The sequence below is a fragment of the Crocuta crocuta genome, unplaced genomic scaffold (genome assembly GCF_008692635.1).
Source record: "Crocuta crocuta isolate KB4526 unplaced genomic scaffold, BGI_CrCroc_1.0 scaffold482, whole genome shotgun sequence".
Taxonomy (NCBI): Eukaryota; Metazoa; Chordata; class Mammalia; order Carnivora; family Hyaenidae; genus Crocuta; species Crocuta crocuta.
The window spans coordinates 738,667-760,844 of record NW_027527459.1 but is presented as its reverse complement, the minus strand read 5'-3'; the positions used below and the strand labels follow the sequence as shown (position 1 = coordinate 760,844).

At 45.0% G+C, this 22,178-nt stretch overlaps 1 protein-coding gene across 1 annotated transcript in view; it reads right to left on the bottom strand.

The window, feature by feature from the left end:
* Positions 1–22,178, bottom strand: part of GRIA3 (glutamate ionotropic receptor AMPA type subunit 3) — a 273,791-nt gene that overhangs the window by 103,569 nt on the left and 148,044 nt on the right. The window contains exon 6 of the mRNA XM_077763473.1: positions 1,962–2,015. Within this exon, the coding sequence (XP_077619599.1) occupies positions 1,962–2,015 (54 nt within the window). The remainder of the gene's footprint in view (positions 1–1,961; positions 2,016–22,178) is intronic.

Genomic DNA, 22,178 nt, shown 5'->3' with positions numbered 1-22,178 from the left:
GAACCATACCGCCGTCTGAAGCTCTTCTCGTCAACCTTCCTCCCTCTCTCTCTCCTTTGCTGATAGCAGAAGCTCTGCCTTCCCACTGGTGATCTTTTATTTTCCACAGGTTTCACTCGCGGTTAATGTCTTGCACTTCCCATTGTATCTCAGTGTCTGCTTCCAGGGGACCCAACCAATACATCAATGACCTTCCCACTCCTGTCTGAGTTTTACAGTAACGGAAACTGAGGTCCCAAGGAGGTGAAGTGACGTACCCGAGGTCCCATAGCTGGGTAGTAGCAAAGTCGGGATGATGGCCCAAACTTTCTGACCCCTAGTGCGGTGCTCTCTCCCAGACTTCGGCAGTGCACGCACCACAGCCACATGGACAAAAACCAGATTTTGCTATGTGTTTATCCCCCAGGCTCTCGTTTTCATGACACATCTGACACATTAAAAAATTAATTCGTTTGTTGGTAAATCTCTACGTTAGCCCTGTCTGAAGCAATAACATCCATGAAATTTGGATTTTGAGGTGCTAGTTGTATACTTTTCTAACACATGTTAAATAACACATGGCCATTATAATAAAAAAGTTTGTGTGTGCACTAGTCAAAGTCATCTCATACGGTGTCAGTGATGGCCGAACCCTGGGTTGCATAAGGCAGGACCGAAGGAAAAGGGAGAGGGAGGGAGGAAGGAAGGAAGGAGAGCAAAATACTTATTGATGAGAAAGAAATGGTAAATTCCCATCAATAACTGCCTCAGGTGCCTTGCTGGGACATCTGTGTTTCCTGCCAAACCCTGGCCTAACTTCTAATGAGTCAGCAAACAGCCTTTACTTATTGGTTGCCTAAAAAACCAAATTGAATGCATTCAAATGTAAATGAAGAATCAAGATCTCTCCTCCTAAAAGAGTCAATTCATTTATCCCCCAAATGGTCTGAAGTGCTCTACTTTGAGCAATTTATTGGAGAAGACGCACACTACATTTCAAAGCAGTAGCTCTAATCTTCTTCTCATAAAGTGTTCGAATGAACACACTTCCTGAGAAAGAGGTTTTAGTAACGTTTCCTTTCTCATTTAGAAAATATTCATTACTACAACAAAATAAGATTTTTTTCTTTGATTTAAGGAATCTAAGAATATAATTATAATAATCTTTCACCTTTGTTGCTATTCTTTTGGTGCAAGAGCTCTGTAATGATCATCATTCCGTTGTGCTAATGAAGCAAAATCGGGGTTAGAACTCATGCTACGTAATAATTTAATAGATTCTGGGTATCGTAGCGATAATTTAACATTTCTCTTTCATTTCATGGAGATGGCAGTATTCCAAACCTCTGCTAAACAGATATTATTGATTCAGAAGCCACTTTGTTAATTCCTAAACCAATAGTCTTTTTGGAGGAAGAACTTGAAACTAACCTAATGAAAAGCAAGCTTCTAGAATGTCACAAATTTTAAAGGCATGGGAAACATGAAGGAAAAGCTTCAGGTTGTGTCTTATTAGAAGTATAAAGGGGGCTGTGCGCTTTAACAGGCTCCCTTGATGTTCTGTTCAGACCTGCTTCTGGCCTCTGGTTTGAAAAGATCTGGTGGTGGTCTGCTTCTGGAAAGACAAAACCAGTACTGACGGGTGCATATACTTGGGTTAATTGGGGACAGAGTCCGTTTCCTGTGTCCCCTGTCTCTCCTGGTCTATTTCAAACTTGAGTAAGATGGTTTACATTTCAAATCCAAATTGAATCTAAGAATAATCAGTGAAGAATCATGTCAAATTACTGTGTTTTAAATGAGGAGGGACTATCAGCTTCACAGCTGAAACAGAGAGAGCATAATTGAGAACAAGGCTGTTGCGTTCAGGGTTTGGTATTTACTGACTCATTTCTTCAAGCGTGTAGAGAACACGTTAGGTTCTTCACGTATTTCTTTTTTGGATGATTACAGACGACACAAACGAAATAACTTGTTCTTACCAGGTTAGCAAGCATGTAGTGATAACCTCTTGAATGTTTTCCCAGCGTCACAACCTGCGGAAGAAATAAGAAATGCTGCTTACTTAAGGAGGGCATTTTCAGTTCCCCAATCAATGGGAAATGCAATAATCAATCAACCGGCTAGAGCAAATGACTTTTAAGTGAGCAACAGAGTGTTAGGTCTGTTATAGACAGTAAAGATCGCAGTTAGCTGGGCCAGAGTTCTTTTTGTACATTTCCATTTCAGGCAGAGGGCACAGGAAAGCTTGCTAATATTAAAGTAAGAGTGTCAACAACGAGGGACAAAAAGCTCTCTGAACTTCCAGGTCAGTAGCATCACTGTCACTTAAAANCCCCCCCCCCCCCCCCACCGTGAACTGGAGTGTGTACTTAGCTGCTGAGATGGAAAACGGGCTGAACTTGGAATACAAATTAGAAAATAGAGTGTACAGTACATTTTTGTGTTGTTATCTGGAATGCTTATGGAACAGAACACTCAAGGAATGGGGTTAATGGGATTTTCAGGTTAATCGAGGCTGCTTTTGCCTATTGAAACTTTTTGAAAATGCTTACCTTCCTTTTCCTGCCTAAGTATGAAAGATCTGGGATCTTTCCAGATTTGTCCAGCTTTTGGTACCAAATGTGATGCCTTAGGGTCGTGGGGGGCGGGGCTTTCCCCCAAGGGGACATTTGGAGGTGCCTGGGGGCACTTTTTGGTGTCACATCTGGAAGGGTGCCAGTATCTAGTGGGTAGAGGCCAGCGATGATGCTAAATGTTGTACGGTGCATGGGGAGGCCTCCCCCAACAAAGAATGAGCTGGTAAACAAGGTGTCAGTAGAGCCGAGGCTGAGAAATCCTGCCCAGGGGTCATTCTTATCGTCATTTTCATGAGTAACACTATTAATTCTAAGCCTTACAGTTTACCAAATGCAATTTTGTTATTCCAAAACATGTAAGTGGACTGAATAATTTCCAACCAAATGTATTGGCTGTCAGTTGGAAGTTTTTGACTAAAGATTTGACATTAGCTTATTTCCAGAGAGCTAAGAAGGGCAAATTCTGGTGAACTGATGATTTTATAAAATGTCATTTTATTAAGTACTGAGTGTGTACAAAGCACCGTTCTGAATACAGGGAGTGGGGACGAGGAGGGGATGACACAGAGGTGATAGATACAACCAGGAGTGGAATCAGCTTTTGTTCTAGGCCTGTAGCCAATACCACTTTAGGAGCCCTCTTTAAGAAAAGCAATACACAATTATGAACAGTAAAGCCTTGGAAGGAACCCGTGCTGGTAAGGCGAAATTCAGCTTGAGGTTCATGTTAAGTTCCGTCATGGACACAGCTATCAAAGAGTTTAAAAACAACTTGGGGGGCGCCTGGGTGGCTCAGTCGGTTAAGCATCCGACTTTGGCTCAGGTCATGATCTCACGGTTCATGGGTTCGAGCCTCGTGTCGGGCTCTGTGCTGACAACTCAGAGCCTGGAGCCTGTCTTCGGATTCTGTGTCTCTCTCTCTGACCTTACCCTGCTCATGCTGTCTCCCTGTCTCTCTCAGAAATAAAGAAAACATTAAAAAGAAAAAGAAAAAAAAGAAAAGCAACTTGGGAAGACAACAAAACTGCACATGTCAAACCAGAACTATATCTCAAAGGCCATAATACTAGTCAACACAACTGCCTTTAATCGAGGGTCTAGTATATGGCAGATACTGTGCTGGGTGTTTTACGTGTATTTAATCCCTAGAACAGTTTAACAGATTAAATGTTGTTAGTTTCATTTTGCAGATGAGAAGCCTCAGAAAGAGAGAGTTGAAGCAATACGCCCAAGGCCACATGGCTCAGACGTGGTAAAGGTGGAATTAGAACGTGAGTTCTGTCTGCCTGTAGAACCCATATTCTTGGTGGTACATTACATGGTTCCTTAATATGTGCTACTTGTCAAATATCCATAATTGTTCTTGTTCTTGGAGGAGAAGAAGAAAAGGAATCTAAGTCCTGCTGGGATGGATCAGGAAGGCTTCCTGGAGAAGATAAGGTTTATGCCGGCCCAGAGGAGTGGAACCACATGTATGTATGTTTGCTTGTTTGTTTGTTTTTTAAAAGTTTATTTATGTATTTTGAGGGGGGGGGCAGAGAGAGGGAGAATCGCAAGCACAAAACCCTTGCTGTCAGCATAGAGCCCGGTGCAGGGCTCGATCCCATAAGCCGTGAGATCGTGACCTGAACCAAAATCAGGAGTCGGTTGTTTGACCGACTGAGATACCCAGGCACCCAAGTACCGTACTTTAAAAACATTTCTTTTAATGTTTATTTTTGACAGAGAGAGACAGAGTGCAAGCAGGGGAGGGTCAGAGAGAGAGGGAGACACAGAATCCGAAGCAGGCACCAGGTTCTGAACTGTCAGCACAGAGCCCGACACAGGGCTTGAACTCATGAACCATGAGATTGTGACCTGAGCCAACGTCAGATGCTCAACTGACTGAGCCACCCAGACGCCCCCCAAGAACCACATATTTAAATATAGTGTTTATCATGCTGGCATTAGAAGCTCGCCAGTCATTTCAAGGACTGAGAGACAGAGAGAGAGAGAGAGAGAGAGAGGGGCTGTTTTCAATTAATTTAAAATATGAGCCACATTTCTGACTGATTATTTATGGAGGAAATGAAAGGTTAATGAATGTCTTGAGGAAGTGATTTCTCACGCTGCCATGACACAAAGTGAGCCGTTAGGTATCTGCTGCGATGTATTCTTCAGTGTCCGCTTTTGAGAAACATCCTTACTAGTGACATTTGTTAACTTTTGATGGCAAGTTGGAGCCATACATTTGTTGAAATTTTAATTCGCTGACAACCTTCAACATAATAAAATCAGAGGGTTTTGAATTCTGCCAGAAAAATGAGCAAGATTCCTGAGGACATCTAGCAGACAGAGCTCAGAGCGATAAAGCAGCAAGCCCAAAGGACATGGCGTCTTTGTCACCAGAGGAAGGGTTTAGTGTCCTTTTGAGCAGAGGGAAGGTGAGAGGGAGCTGTGGCAACATCAGTGGTGTGAGCAAAGCCCCGAATGAGAACCCCGGAGCCCAACCTTGTGGCACATTCACTGTTGCTTGTGGGCGAATTACTCAACTTACGCCAGCCATCATTTCCTTATCTGTAACCTGGGGCAATGAACCTGACCCTTCCTATCTCAGCAGTGCCGTCAAGATCAAACTGAAGAACATCTACGGAAATGGTCGGGATGTACCTCATGGAATTACGTGAGGTTAAATAACCGTGGGAGGGGGTCATTCCCTGACACATTGTGTGTTGGGTTCAGAAAACCTTGAAGCTATTGGAATATGTGCCTTGGTGCCTGCCCAGAGGGTCTCTTCAGAAGAAATTCACTTATTTGAAGATAGCTGTCTCACATCATCACCTTACAAAGCTTAGCTTCCACTGCAAGAGATGGGGAAGTCATGTGAGAATAGGAACCTTTACGTGTCACAGAGCGGCTGCCTAGAAGGCCATCATTATTTCCTCATCCTCACTTTCAGTGCCTTCTTAACTCTTACTTGACATACAGCTCTTAACAATCTTAGTTTTTCAGTTCACAGTGAATGAGAAGCTGCCAATTAGAAGGGGTGTGTATAGAGGGAGGGGGTATTAGAAAGAGGTAAGTGAGCAGCAGAGGAAGCGACAGACAGACTTAGAGGAACAGCAGACAGCATCGTATGGTGTGATCATGGATGTTCGTCGTGATTGCCTGAGTCATCGGGGTACGGTCTGTTGGTGTTGGTAATTTCTGCTGGGAAAAAAAGAAACCCATAATACACTTTGTGGAANGGGGAGTTCTATTGTTAGTTTCCTGAGGAACCTCCACACTGTTTTCCAGAGGGGCTGCACCAGTTTACATTCCTACCAACAGTGTAGGCCACCCTCTCGAAATCTTACTTCTATAAGGCAGCAGCAATCCTACTGACGTGAGCTAAATGAGGCCTTACTGCGAAAAGTGTCAAGTTTTGCACTTAGTCTTTCCCTTGTTTGAATTTTTGGTGCAGAGCTTGTGGGAGTGAGGGTGGGATAGGAGGGTTGTGTGTGAGAGAATGCACAAAAGGACTAGTTAACGGGACTGATTCTTGTTCAGTTAGTCTTCGATCTTTATTCTTTCCATCTGCTATAGACGAACAAGGCATACATTGTACCCTTAGTAATTTAATGACTCTGCTACTAAGACAATATTCAACTTTGCTTTTACAGTAATTATAATAGCTCTTTCTGAATTAGTTTCAGAACTTCAAGACTTAATGGTCTACTGTGAAATTTAAGGAGGAACTTCTGAGTTCCCAAATCCATGAGCTGTATTCCCCGTGCCATTGGGAGATATGTTGGAGATGATGGATGGCTAGATATGATGGCAGATAGGATCAATGTAATAAGGAGAAACGCATGAAGTATAGATAAAATTCCTCGTCTTAAGGACATTTATTTTTATCCTCACAAATAGAATCTGAAAGAAAAAAAAATGCCACGATCCCATTTCGTCGAAACTTAAACCACAGTTTCATTTGTAGATAAAAACAGCTCTCACACACGAACTCGCTGAGTCGTGCATACAGCATGGCATTCGTTGTTAAGGCAGTCAGTGAATCACGGTCTACCCATTTAGGTGAAATGTTCCCTTATTGACTCCCCCATCCACTACTCCGGGACATTGAGGCTGGGTTTCACTGAATAGTTAAAAATAACTCAGAAAATGATCGGTTGGGTTTCTATGTAGGAGGCCATTTCTTTTCCAATCTAATGCTCAATCGACACATTTTCATAATTTTAGAAATTGGAAATGAAATCGCTCCATAAGACGACTTGAGAGAGGCCCACAGACCCTTTGGGAGCGAAAGCATCTGTTTTTCTCTGATCACATTAAAAAAATTATCTGTGTGTGTGGAAAAGTGTCTATGAATTTTTCCCCCTTAGATCCATCTGGTAGGCAGACCTAAGTATCTCCGTGTTTGGATTTTCTACATCGGTGCCAAAAAAGGATCTATGTATAAAGACTGATCTTGCTTTGAGTACAGAACATGCCTTCCCACTCACCTTAATCTGCTTCTCTTTGATTTAGGTACCCTGAGAACGTTTGGGTGGCTGGGGACAGAAATGAAGGAGGTTTCCAGTTTTAATTCACCAGACTTACCTATTGTACAGGTATTTTTCTCTCTAAGGTGTGGTTTGTACCACACTCCCTGTGTTCAAAGGGAAAACATTTTTTTCAGCACCCCCCCCCCATCCTGCTTCCTCAGTTATAAAGAGATACTGTTGTCCTGTGGCAACGTATCTAATTTCAGCTGCGTTGGGAGTTAAATAGTGGTATGCTACAAAAAAATCAGCTTTAGAATATGCCACACTTCCCAGAAGAAACCTCCCATCAGATATGATAAAAGGCCTTCATTTTCTTAAATGAAAACCNCGAGCTACTAAATTGCTTTAGTCTTGGTAAACATATATCAGAAGTCAATTCCGTTAGAATTATTTTGTAATAATCTCAATCGGCACACACATGCACTGCTCTAACGGAACGTCAGTGCTTCATGTTGCGGTCATCGGACTTGAATAAGTGTGCTGGATTAGTGAGGCAGAGAAGAGCCAATCACCCATCCCAAAGTCAGCCCGGTGGCCCTGGGGGTGGGAGCGGGGCCGGTGGAGAAAGAGAGGCTGAAGCTTTTCATAAAGAAGGAAAATGGGAGTACAACCAAGAAATCTCATCAGTGTTTATGCTGTCTACAGGGGAAGCTTATTCAGAGACAAGGCAATTGAATAAAGCATCAAATAAAATGCTAGGATGTGAGGATTAGAGGGCAAGGATTTCACCAAAGAACACGTCTCTGGGAAGTTTCACTTCCCGGACTGTGATAGTGCATTCACTCTGACTGAATGGAATATGTAGAAGATTTAATGCTGAGCAGCAGGCCAGGCAGAGAACGTACAAATGCGAGGTAATACAGGGCGATGAGTGAGTTGAGGTAATACAGGGCGATGAGTGAGTTGAGGTAATACAGGGCCATGAGTGAGTTGAGGTAATACAGGGCGATGAGTGAGTTGAGGTAATACAGGGCCATGAGTGAGTTGAGGTAATACAGGGCTATGAGTGAGTCAAAGGAGCAACAGGTTATTCCTGCTGTGGATAAGGGGCCATCTCAATGCATGTTGACCTTGGGAGGAATACCTCCTGTGGTAACGCAAACACAGCATTTCTCAAATGTCGTTCCTTCACCGACTTCCTTCCATTTGTGTCCTATCCACATACCACAGCACTATTATTTACTCCATATTTATCTGTAGCACTACTCCTTTTCTTAAATTTAGCCACGTCTAAAGCAATAATATCCGTGAAACTACATACAAGAAAATAAATACAGCCGCATAAAAATAAATTTATGGACACGTCACTGAAAATCTGACGGCGTACCACAAGGGGCAGCGGGAAATACCGCCTTAAAGCCTTGTCGTGTCTTTAGGGAAGAGAATGTAGATCATGGCTTCCTGTCCTGATAAAATAAGGTTAATTTGCCTTATGGTTCAAACCTTGAGTATCCGTATCTACCAAAGGTTCATTCATGAGTGTTGTAAGAGAGCATGACGATGGGCAGTGTTTCGGAGGTAACAAACAATGCCTGGGACTGGGTACAAGTGACAAATCTGGAAACTTACGAAAACATTTCCCAAGGTAATTTACATGTACTGCCTCACACGCAGGACGTCGAGCAGCTTTGATGGGTTAGAGTCCTTGGTCATGGGGCCAATAACTAATGCCCACGACACTGGGGTCTTTCCACCAGAACTTCCTGTAAATGATGCACTTCCAAATACGGTGACTTTTCCTGGGGTACCGCATCTAGAAGGCCCTTCACAGTACCCTATTTATATTTGGAAATATTTTAGATGTTTCTTCAGGCACAGGTAGGGTGGTTATAACTAGTATTCAACCTTAGTATTCAACCTAGAATAATACAGCAAAAAGGACTTAGTTTCTCTTCAACAGAGCCATCTCTATGACTGTTGTAGTCTCTCTGCATTTGTATTGGGTGCCCTACCGAATTAGTGATAATTTATTTTAATTTCTTTTTTTTACTTCTGAGAGAGAGACAGCGTAAGCCAGGGAGGGTCAGAGAGAGAGGGAGACTCAGAATCCGAAACAGGCTCCAGGCTCTGGCTAGCTGTTAGCACAGAGCCTGATGCGGGGCTTGAACCCACGAACCATGAGATCATGACCTGAGCCGAAGTTGGACGCTCAACTGACTGAGTCACCCAGGTGCCCCTAAACAATACATTTTTAAATAACGGTGTTATTCATGTATTCTTTGATGAAATTTAGTGTCCATTATTTTATGTTCACACTGACAACTTGAGCTTTAAGATTTACAACTCTATTCTAAATATCAAATGGTATCTTTTTTCTTTTCTCTGTAGATTGTGTAAAATAGTTTGAGCCCAAAGCACTATAATCCTGAATTTCTTTTTTTTAAAAATAGTTTATTGTCAAGTTGCNCTGCACCAGTTTACATTCCCACCAACAGTGTAGGAGGGTGCCCGTTTCTCCACATCCTCGCCAGCATCTAAAGTCTCCTGATTTGTTCATTTTAGCCACTCTGACCGGTGTGCAGTGGTATCTCTGTGTGGCTTTGATTTGATTTGTATTTCCCTGATGATGAGGGACGCTGAGCATGTGTCTGTTGGCCATCTGGATATCCTCTTTGGAGAAGTGTCTGTTCATGTCTTCTGCCCATTCCCTCACTGGATTATTTGTTTCTCGGGTGTGGAGTTTGATGAGTTCCTTATAGATTTTGGATACTAGCCCTTTAGCTGACATGTCATTTGCAACTATCTTTTCCTGTTCCATCAGTTGCCCATTAGTTTTATTGATTGTTTCCTTTGCCGTATAATCCTGAATTTCTGACTAAGACCTACTTGAAGGACTATACGGATGGTGAGCAGAGGGCCTGAGAGTGCCAATGGATTCTCTCCTTGTATTTTTTTCTTCATTACTTAGATTAAAAAGAAAAATAAAAGGAATGGGAACACGTGGCATAGAGCTGAGCATTCGCTCAAATACGTGTTGTTCCAGCCACGACCTGGGTGAGGTGCAACAGTGCACGACGGCCTTCACTCACCTGCGAGTCACCCTCTCCCACCTCTAGGTATTCATCAGGATCAACAACTCTAGCATCACATCTAATAGTGTTTATACTTCTCTTTATAGATGTGACCTGAATCACCCTTGAAGCTTGGAACAAATTGGTATTTACTAGTGGTGACATAATAGAAAGCACCACTGGATGGTTCTGGATTCAAATCCTGCCATTTACTCATCAGCTCCATCATGTCATGCAGAACTGAACCATGGATGGTTGGGTAGAGTGTTAGAAACCCAGGATCAGCACAGCATGAGGCAGCCTCCATGCTGGGAGGGGAGAGACAGGAATGTTTAGGGTGGGGATGTGGAGAATGAGATGTCGTCCTTACCACTCCCTGATGGCGTCCCTGTGAACGAACCTTCTGTCTGTGCAATGCTTCCAGCATCCAACACCCTAATCTGTGAGGTTTTCTGATTGCTGAAGGAAGCAAGTGAATGGTTTATATTTTCACATAAAAGTAAATTAGCTCTCAGAAACCCAGTATATTCTGGGGCCTTTGGTTTTTTAGGATAGTTGCTTACTCGGCGGTTTCTCCCTCTTCTAGGACATGAGTCATTGAAGTGTCTCTCAATTTGGAAATGGATGACAAATGAGAGAGGCTTAGGTCACGGTAGGCCAAAGAGAATTCTAATTTGCAAATGTTCCATTTGGTTTTTCACTTTTTTTTTTTTTTTTAAGTTTCTTTAGTTTGAGAGAGAGCACGCACCAGTGGGGAAGGGACACAGAAAGAGAGGGAAAGAGAGAGAATTCCAGGTTCTGCACTATCAGTGAGGAGCCTGATGTGGGGCTTGAACTCATGAACTGTGAGATCATGACCAGAGCTGAAATCCAGAGTCAGACGCTTAACTGGCCGAGCCACCCAGGAGCCCCGGCCTTTCACTCTTGCTGTCTGCGTTTGGCATGATCTTCCCGGCTCTGATAGCTTATCTGCGTCTGTGATCCCACTGACAAGGCAACAGTTCAAGCACTCTCGGCAGAATCACACACTTTCAGCCCCAAACTGGGGCTCCTGAAAGCTGATTATTAAATGTTCAGGAATTTCATGAGCCACTTATTAAACCATTGGTAGCTTGAAATCAGCCACGGTAGTAGCATTTACACGATAGAAATCAGCCAACACTACAAATCAGGGCGTTTCCCCCTTGAGGGCCAGTTTACTTGCATGTCACCAGACTCAGAAGGAATATGGATCATGGTCCCTAGCAGATGGAAGAGTTGCTTCTCTTAACTACATTTCATTCACCTCTTTTTTTTTTTTTTTAATATTTGTTTAGTTTTGAGAGAGCAAGAGAGAGAGAGAGCAAGAGCATAACTGAGGGAGGGGCAGAGAGAGAGAGGGGAACAGAGGATCCAAAGCAGGCTTCCTGCTGACAACAGAGAGAGACCTTGACGCAGGGCTCGAACTCACGAACCGTGAGATCATGACTTGATCTGAAGTCGGACGCTTAACTGACTGAACCAACCAGGCGCCCCCATTCACCTCTTCTAGTGAACGTTTGTTGAGTGCCTGCTCTGTGCCAGTCCTGGGGGAGGGGCAGACACTGGGGAGACAGAGGTCGCCAAAAGCTGGGCCCTGGCCTGGAGGATCTCAACACCAGAGTAGGAAAGACTGCCAGCTTGACAATTACAACCCAGCGGGAGAAATACGAGCAGAAATACATACATGGTGCAAGTGAGGAGAGAATGATTGAGATAGAAAGTACTTTGTCTCTAACTAAAGACCTAAAAAATTTTTTCCTGTGGTTTTTATAAGTGAGAACCTGACAAACGGGTGACTTAAAGAGAATGCTATTTTGAAAACAGAGAAATGTATTTCAGAGGGCGATTTCTCTTGATTTCAAGAGAGCCTTGCTGTCTTCCAGTGCTTCCCCACTAGACGAAAGATTTGTATTTAGACCAATATAGGCATTTGTTGTGATGACAGCCAGGGCTGGCTCCAGTAAGACCTGGGGAATGAAACGACTGCTCAGAAAGGCTACACTAGAAGGGGGAATAAGTAGTTCTGTGGTGAACAGAATGGGATCTGCCCGACTCGCCAGTTGCAAGCTGTGTAGCCTTAGGCAAGTTACTTAACCTCTGAAACTTGGTTTCTCGTGTAAAACAGAGAACGTAATAGTTATAGGTAGTAGAGTAAGGTGGTCAAGAATGCAGAGTAGACTGCCTGGTTTAGAGTTCCTACTTTGCCGTCGTTATTTTTTTAATGTTTATTTTTGAGAGAGACAGAGAGTGCAAGTGGGAGAGGGACAGAGAGAAGGGGACAGAGGATCTGAAGCGGCCTCTGCACTGACAGCAGCGAGTCTGATGTGGAGCTCGAACTCACGAACCGAGAGATCATGACCTGAGCTGAAGTTGGATGCTCAACTGACTGAGCCACCCAGGTGCCCCCTCCTTTGCCCTTTAATAGCTGTGTAGCTTTGAGCAATTAACCTAACTCTCTGTTTCAGTGTCCTCATCTGTAAAAATGGGTCTATCCTTAGTGCCTACTTCATAGACTGCAGCAAGGAATAAATGAAACAATGCATCTATAGTTCTTGACCTGGTGCCTGTTGCTTGTCCTATATTAATGTATTCCCTTCCTTATTCCTATTGCAACGGCCCCTCCCTCCATCCTTTAGCCAAAATCACATCTATCCTTCAGGGCCCAGTTCACATGCAGCCTCTTCCATGAAGGCTTCCTTGATTTCATGTCCCTCACTCTCAAAATGTACAGAAGTGGCTTCCTGCTGCTATGGGGTAAGGGATAAGGAGAGGCATCAGAACTCGGTGCAGAGGGGGTGCTGGGGCTACAGGTCAGGATCGCACTGGGTTGGAAGTGCAAGGACCGAGCTGGGGTTTGCGTGCGGTGCGGAGTTCAGGCATTTGAGTCGAGTGTGACAACAGGACCAGGACGGGAAGCTGGGGTCAACCAACAACAAGGTCCCCAGCACTGTCGCCCTCCACTGCGCCCCTCCTCTCCTGCCCCAACACTGATCAGGAACAGGAATCCCAGGCACACCAGAGCCGAAGCCCTTGGTTGAGAAGAGGCCTGTGCGCACGCGCGGGGAGCTGCAGGGGGCGGGGCAGGGTTCAGCCCCGAGACAAGGGAGCCCAGGACAACTGACCCGGTCCTGTGTCATCGCAGCGTTCCTACTGCAGGCGAGGGTGGGGGTTGGGAGAGGGCCCTGAGGGAGGTGAGAGCAAAATGTGGCAGAGTCCCACNATCCTCAATGATGGGATTCTCAGGAAAGGGGATAAGAAGGGACACAGTGAGTTTATGGGGGCTCCCTTGGGAAGTTTCCACGGGGAGGGAAAGGGGCGGCTGAGGGCACTGGCTCAGACTCCTNGGACCATCCCAGAGGCACACCCTTAGACAAAGACCTGCGGGCCAGCAGTGGCGATTCCAGAAAATGCTGGTAGGGGAGTGAGGAGATGAGGCAGCCAAGGGGAAGAAGCCAATCCATATTTTGCTTCCCCCTCTCCCGCCCCCCGTGTCCTCACTCATGTACCCGGCAGCACGGAGCCCCAGTGTGCAACGCCATCGTGATGCTCAACAAATGCCTCTAAGAGGCAGGGACGGCTTTCTCCTGGAGAGGAAGATGCCTGTTAGACTAGACTTTGAATGACGGGGGGCAGGGGGCTGTTGCTGGCAGACAGAAGGGAAAAGGGGATGCCCTTGGACGAAGGCCCGGTGGTGGGACGTGACAGAAGGCAAACATAAGCTAACATTTATTGAGTGTTTACTGTGTACAAGGCTCCGAGGACACTGATTTTTCCCGTGCTCTAGCTCCCTGAATCCTCACCACACCCCTTGAAGGTAAGTACTATTTACTCATGTCATCTTCCGGGTCGGGAAACCGAAGCCCAGAGAAGTCGGGTAACTCGCCCGAGGCCTCACAGGCAGAAAGTGATGGAGCCTGGAGTCGGAGTCAGATCCGTCTGACTCCAAAGCCCAGGCACCGAGTGGCAGCCGCTCTACTAATAATTACTGATCATAAGAACCATTATTCAACAAAGACTGAGCGCCTCCCGTTATTATNAGTGGGGAGCGGTTATGGCCTGAATCTTTGGAAATTCTCCTTTGTTGCGGGGCATCCTGGGAATTTCCTTTCGGTTTCCCCTAATTATTTCTCAAAGCTTTGGGCCTGGTTCATATGATCATGACTTCAATTTTCGATTCCCTATCAGCATACGACACGGGTTGCCATTGTCTAATCACAAGCTGTGCTTGTGATGAATACTGGATAATCAGAACAAAAGCGCAGGCAAAATAATTAGGGGGAAGCAGAGGGACGAGACTCACAGCCTTGAATAAGAGACTGTGTGAAGGTTTGTAGGACTCCGTCCCTGAAGCTCTGACAATGTATTTTGATCCTTGTTTGAATGCAAATGAGTGACTCCATCAAATCATAGGCAGTTTGTCACCGTGCAGGCTATTCAGCTAGTTAATTAAAAGTCTGAGCGAGCCGGTGTCTCTCTGCACTGGGCCCTGAAGATAACCAGACCTAGGTCCTGACCAGGCAAGTTAATTTAAAATAAGTGACCTCAATTGGGTAATGGCTGCAAGTTCAAATTCGAGAATCGCTGTAATTAGTCCCAGATGGATCTTAATTGTTCTTTCAGGACACAGAGTGGGGAAGGGAGAGAGAAAAATGCACGAGCCCAAAGTAAAGGTTACTGGCCATACCTTTGAAAAGCAGAGGGGCTTACTGGGGCAGGGCGCAGGCACTGTGGCATAACATGGGTTTCAGTGCTGCTTTTCCAAGTGCATCCTTCGAGATGCAGTATGTAAAATGGGTCCGGCTCTTGGGGCGCCCGGGTGGCTCAGTTGATTAAGCAAGTGACTTCGGTTCAAGGCATGATCTCACGGTTTGTGGGCTCGAGACCCGCATCAGGTTCTGTGCTGACAGCTCTGATTCTGTGTCTCCTCTCTCTCTGTCCATCTTCTACTCATGCTCTGTCTCTCTCTCAAAATAAGTAAATAAACATAAAAAAATGGGTCCAGCTCTTTTTGAAATAAGGTTTAAAACTCAGCACTCTGAACCATGTGGTCTCAGGTAAGTGACTTAACCGTTTAAAAAAAAATTTGTTTTTCAATGTTTTTGAGAGACACAGAGTGTGAGCAGAGTAGGAGCAGAGAGAGAGAGAGTAAGAAGAATCCAAAGCAGGCTCCAGCACAGAGCCTGATGCAGGGCTCGAACTCACAAACCGCGAGATGATGACCTGAGCCAAAGTTGGATGCTTAACTGACTGNACTTTCTTATGGCTATTTCTCATCTACATAACAGAGAAAACGCTATTAACCCTACCTGTTTCAGAAGATCGAAGGAGACAGCTGCAAAAAAAGCTTTGAAAAAAAATGCGGAAAAGTTCTGCAGAGCAGTATTTATTCTTTCTTTAATCCAGGAAATTGTTCTAATCGAAGATTTTTGATTTTAGAGTATAAGGCCCTATGTGTGGGCTTTCTTCTGTTTTCCCCGTAGACTCTGCCATAGACCAGGTACCTTGTGAACTCTACCTCTCAAAAGGTGAAAAGGTCACAGGGGGCAGTATGCTCAGCACCTCATCTGTGTGATGTTCTCATTCGTCAGGAGGTGTGCCAACCGAGCCAAAAATGATTTCGGCTTTGTGCACCTTCGGAAGAAGTCAGATTATAAAATCGGATCCTCCGTTCGTGTTAAAATAAATCTGAGACTTGAAATTACACGCTGGCACAGCACTGTGGTCCGCTAAGTTGATGTAAGTCACGGTGAGAGCAGGATGGCATTATTCTCTCTTTTTTTTTTTTTTAATATATGAATACCTGGGTTTCCCTACAGTGTTCTGGTACATTCTAATTACCTATATCTTCCCAAGCCCTGGAAGCCACATTAGTAAGAATTTGTACAATGGTAAAAATAATGAGGGAAACACTCCTCACCAAGTACAAAACCGCGGAAGACCAAGAATTTGACCGTGTTGGGCTGTACAAATGCCTGCTTTTGAAGCTGCTTTTTTCCTCTCGACTCCCCCCTTTTAAAGGAAATTGTATTGTGGAGACCCATTTGAGTCCCTCCTAATGGAATATAAGCATCTAAGACAGATTTACAACCTATGCCTCCTGACAGTAATCACAACTGTTTATCCTTCAAGCCTAACCAAAACTCATTTAAGGAGCTTGCTTTTAAATCAGTCTGCGTTCTGCCTTGTTAGATGAGCCAAGCAAATAATGGAGTTGTGTCTCCCCGAATTGCACTGTTATTGAAGGGCTGTGCCTTTTGCTGAAAAGAGCTCGAGGTCATAATGAACAAATAAACAAACAAAAAACCCTGGCTCCACATTACCCTTCATCACTGGGAAACACTCATCCGTGGTTAGGGAGCGGCGGCAGAGGACGCGGCTTTGCGAGGATTTTGCAAAGGTTTAAGTTACGGGCTGAGCCCGCGTGTCTACAGATCTCCCCAGCGAGTTTGGGGCTCCTCATGGATAAAAGGCACGATTTGTGGCGCTTGCGCGACTGGCGATTACTCTCGGCGTGATAAACGTCGGGACTTCCCCTCCCCCCCCCAAAAGTCAGAAAGCTATTTATTTGATTCAACAAATATTTATGAAGCGCTTACTAGGTTCCAAACTGTTTTGGATGCTGGTGATACAGCCGAGAACAAAACTCAAAAGACCCTGCCCTCATGAAGCCCAGATTCCAGTTCGGTTGTCTAGTAATTACTGCCTCCTGTGAACCCCTCTGCGGTTTCTGCCTCTTGTCTGTCTCTCAGGTGGCTAATTATTTAANCTACAGATCTCCCCAGCGAGTTTGGGGCTCCTCATGGATAAAAGGCACGATTTGTGGCGCTTGCGCGACTGGCGATTACTCTCGGCGTGATAAACGTCGGGACTTCCCCTCCCCCCCCCAAAAGTCAGAAAGCTATTTATTTGATTCAACAAATATTTATGAAGCGCTTACTAGGTTCCAAACTGTTTTGGATGCTGGTGATACAGCCGAGAACAAAACTCAAAAGACCCTGCCCTCATGAAGCCCAGATTCCAGTTCGGTTGTCTAGTAATTACTGCCTCCTGTGAACCCCTCTGCGGTTTCTGCCTCTTGTCTGTCTCTCAAATGGCTAATTATTTACCCAACTGACGCATGCGTCCTGCCATCCCAGTTAGACGCCAGGTCCCGGTGCGCAGGGCCTCCGTTTGAACTGGCTAGTGTGTATGTACATCATTCAACACAGTGTTTGTGGAGGAGTGAGAAAGAAGAGGCCTCCAAATACCAGGAAGAAGGATGACAAGTGATATTAACATCAAATGTTCTCTTTATGGTGTAGTCTGTTTTCGCGTGAACAGACCATCTTTACCGACCCGCGAATTCCAGGCAGTGGGGTGGGAGGTGGGATCGGGTGAGGAGGCCGGTGGCCCCTCGGCACCTCCGTCAGTGTCCTCGCTGTAAAATAAGACTGCAGCTCAATCCCTAAGTGGAGTCATCTATTTTGGATAAAGTGTCCCTTCATTTCCCGGTGGAAAAGTTCCATTTCTTGAGGATCAAAAGGCCTTGATGAAAGGTAGGGTCGTGTTCTGGCCAATGTAGCCCGTGTTCTTATTGGTATCAAGTTTCTACCATTCTGCTTTCTGACACCTGATCTATCCTTAATTTTCTAATTGGCACCGCTTATTAGCATTCACTCTGACAAGTAAGTGGGGTCTGTCACTCCTGTGAAAATATAAACTTCTGCCCTCCCACCAAACCAGATGAACTATGGGGTCCTTGTGGACTGAGTGTAACAAGTCATCAGAAGTCCTCCCTGATCTCCAAGTCCGGCTGAATTAGGCACGTTCCTTCTGCATTCCATTAGGGTCTGTGTTCCCCTCTGTCCCCGCACTTAGCACACCAGACCACGACCATCTGCCTTCTCGATCGCTCCCCTATTAAGCCACGGGCTCCCTGAGGGCTGGAACCCTGCCTTATTTGTTCACCTTTTTCTTTGAACTTCCTAGACGGGACAACAGTCCTTAGTGTGAATAGGAATGTTGTCTTGCTCTCAAGGAGAGCTTGAGACCATCTCCTTACATTTCAGCAGATCTGCTGGAAAGGCATATGCAGAAGAGCCTTCTGTTTCCTTTTTTCAGGCAGTTAAGAAGATAAAGCCATCAGTTTGTTTCTCCCTCTTCAAATAGGTATTATTTATGGAGGTTCTGTGAGGAGGATACGTGAGTAATGGGTCCTTTTCAGTTTCCAGAAAGAACCGAGTCTGAGCTAGACTCCTTTATGCAAAACGTCTTTGTTAGATATGTTGGGTTCTGTTGAAATGGAGGCCAGTAAAGGGAAATCCATCACCATCCGACAATGTTTTCAGCTAAACTTTGAGCAAAGAAATAGTATGGAACTCGTGAAAACAGTTTGCAGACTGAATAGCTTTCACTATGTTTGGAGAAGCCATACTATTTTCTCTTGGCTCATAAATCCCCCAGNCACAGATTATTATTAACATTGCTCTTTTTCTTAAAAAAAAAAAAAAAATACAGGGGCGTCCAGGTGGCTCAGTCAGTTGAGCGTCAGGCTCTTGATCTTGGCTCAGGTCATGATCTCACAGTTCGTGAGATGGAGTCCTGAGTTGGGCTCTGCACTGACAGTGTGGAGCCTGCTTGGGATTCTCTCTCTCCCTCTCTCCCCTGCACTTGCACAAATATTCCCTCTCTTTCTCTCAAAATAAACAAGTAAACATTTAAAAAAATATATACTTTGGTAGCAAGATTGTCATGCACGCGTTGACATGACTTAATAAGTTAAGACAACGAGTTGCAGGTCACTGAGTGGTAAGGACCATAAAAGAAAGAAGCTAGGATTTCATGTGTAGCCTTTTGAGGGTTCTAGATCACTGGCTACAGTTTAGCAACCAGGCTGTTTTGGTGGAGGCTGCGGGGGACAGAGTTGCTGGAAAAGTAGACCGGGGGAAGTTTTTCTCAAGCAAAAACTGTGCTACTCAGTTTCAATATTCCACAATTAGTGCTTTATCTTCAACAGGTTGGGTGTGAGGAGCAGCCTGTGACTCTTCTGGAGAGACAAGAACGACAGTCCCCCTCCGTAATGAAAGCAAATGCCCGAGGGCTGCAGCCACCGCCACCTGCTATCGATGTAGCTAATGCAGAGGAGCTAACGGCTCTGCGGGGTGATGCACTTTCCTGTCACTCCTCACAACCCGCCTGAGCGGCTTGGTGGTCCTCGTTGCCATGGACACCAAACAGTGAAGGGGTTCAGGCCAGAGTTTGAAGGATTGCGCTGTGCTTCAGTGGGTGAGACTGGAATTAAGTTAATGCATGTACAAATAAGGTGCGTTTCTTCCCTTTGCGCCTTGGAGAAAACTACAGCAAAGCAGTCTGTCAAGCAACAATTGATTTTATATTGGCCAGGGAAGGGGGGGGAGCGATTTATCGAGTACGAGGTTCTTAAGTTAAGTACAGGCAGTAGTTGGAAATAGGTCAAGAGAAGTGAAAAGGACTCTCTGAGCTGTTGAGGAGATAGCAGTGAAGGCACTTAACAATGGCCATTAAGGAGCTTATGATAGTACCTTCTTTGACTGCCTAGTTCATTGCTTTAATGTCCCCGGAACTTCATCTCCGGGGTTCTTCCCTCTTATTTACCTTTGCGTGTGTGTGTGTGNTGGCACCCTGCCTGCCCCTGTCCTCAGTAATGATCCACTTATACCCTGAGCTAGAATTTCTACCGTTGGGACAGTTCAAGACATGACAAGGCTTTAAGTTAAACCATGTACGTTTGAATACAATGCCCATGTTCAGGACAGACCCGTTTGGACCCCCAAACCATAATCAAAGCACTTGCTACTCTGTTGGTAGCACTCACAGATCCAAACCGTTAAGGTGACTCCCCTGCTTCAGTCTCCCTCTCTTGAGACCTGCCTCAGATTACAGAAGAAGCTTAAAGGCGTTTTGAGCTCTCAGGCTCGGTGACCACATGTTCCTTTCCGTATTCATTTTCTCCTCCTTAAGAAATGAGGTGCAGTGACTCTAATTATAATGCTTGATATTTGTAGGCTTGCCCTCTCTGAGGATCTTAGGACACCTTAGAGAAATTGTCTGAATCATCTTAANATGGCTGACGTTGCTAAGATGATAAAAGGTGAGGTGGCCGTGCAAGGTCACACAGTGATCTTAAGATAGAACTCGGCCAGCTTTGGGGTCTTTGACCTAGCACTGGATTACTTTAGAAGATATTTGTTGATTGATATTCTTTTCCAGAGTAGGGTGCTGCTGGTTCCTGTATATTTGGGAGGCTCTTTGGTAGCTATATTGATTTAAAAGGTGAGAGAGAGGGATGCCTGGATGGCTCAGTCAGTTGAGTATCCAACTCTTCATTTTGGCTCAGGTTATGATCTCACAGTTCAGGAGTTCGAGGCCCACATTGGGCTCTGTGCTGACTGCATGGAGCGTGTTTGGGATTCTCTCTCTCTCTCTCTCTCTCTCTCCTCCGCTCCTCNCAAGCCCCAGCCCTGGGCTGTTGAATTGTGCCCCTTACTTGCCAATTTGTTACAACCCCTGGACAGAGACAGATCTGAACTGAGGGAAGGCTGTCCCAACAGACATGGGATTTGACCAGAAGGGCCAGGTGGGTGGTTGGCAACAAACTGACCAAGGGCTCTTTCCCGGACTCTGNGGGCAGTAATGAACTTGAGTCTGCATATTTTATTTTATTTTATTTTTTATTACTGGACTTAATGTTGCTTGCTGTGTCCCTGTAGGAAATCCCAGAATCTAAATTATTTTATTTAATTTATTTATTTTGAGAGGGAGACAGAGACAGAGACAGGGTATGAGTGGAAGAGGAGCAGAGAGAGGGAGACACAGAATCCGAAGCAGGCTCCAGGTTCTGAGCTGTCAGCACAGAGCCCAGTATGGGGCTCGAACCCACAAACCGTGAGATCATGACCTGAGCCGAAGTCAGACGCTTAACCAACTGAGCCACCGAGGCGCCCCTGTGTTGCTGTTGTAAACTGTGCTTCGTGCAGCCCTTATGGAAGTGTTTATTACAGCATCTGTTAGAATTGGGGACGAGACCCTGTCCTCACGCAGCTGTGCGCTGAACCTTCTCACTGCTATACTTCTGGTGCTCTCAATCTGGGAAGTTTCCTAATTAAGCTAGATGATGATTCTAAAAAAAATCATTAATGTTCACAAGGCAGTGGCTCTAACCCATAGGCTTTTGTCGATTTCCCAGTGCCTGCGGAGGCTTAACTGGGTGTTCACAGCGTAAGCCACACGGAGGAACAGGTACCAGGGTTTTTGTCACCTGCAGGGGGGATCAAATAGCTGTATGTGGTCAATGTCTCTATTTTTTTTAAAGACCTGACACCTCACGGATTCAGTGATGGGATTAACTCAAAACAAAGGAAGATAGCTGTATGAGCTGTATCTTTGCATTTGAATTGGTTCCTGTTTTTATAATTTTTGGAATAAGGTACCAGCCTTAATCCTGAAATACTGGTGTTTCACAGGTGGGAGAGAAGGTCTTTTGCTGTCATAAATCTTTACTGCATTGCTATGTGCGAAGGGCATCTGAGGAGGAGTAGGACAGGGGGTGCGGATACCATGGGGAAATCATGATAGGCTTGCGATGAACAAACTAAACCTCAGTTAATCAGAACCCAACTACCAGAAATTCTTAATAGGATTTTTTCCCATTTTCCAGGTATTATAAGGGCTAATGTGATATTTATATATACATATGTGACAGCTTTGATCAACCCAAAAACCCTATTGAAAGNTCGGCAAGGCTCGCAGTCAGCAAAGAAACATTCCATGATGGTCACTGGCCGGGCACTCTGAGAAAGCAGGGAAGTTGACTCACATGTCTTTAGATACTTATCATACTCTGCCTTCCAGAATCATTGCATTGCTACTTCCTACTTAGCGTGCAGACGTGTCCTCCCTCACCCTCATATCTAGAACTGGGTCTGACAAAATGGGTTGGGACTCAATATTTCACAGCTCTGGGAGTCATAGCCTGTGGGAACTGGAAGGAGCCATCATATGTGACACTGATTTTACAGTTTAGGAAATGGAGGTACAGAGAGACGAAGTGA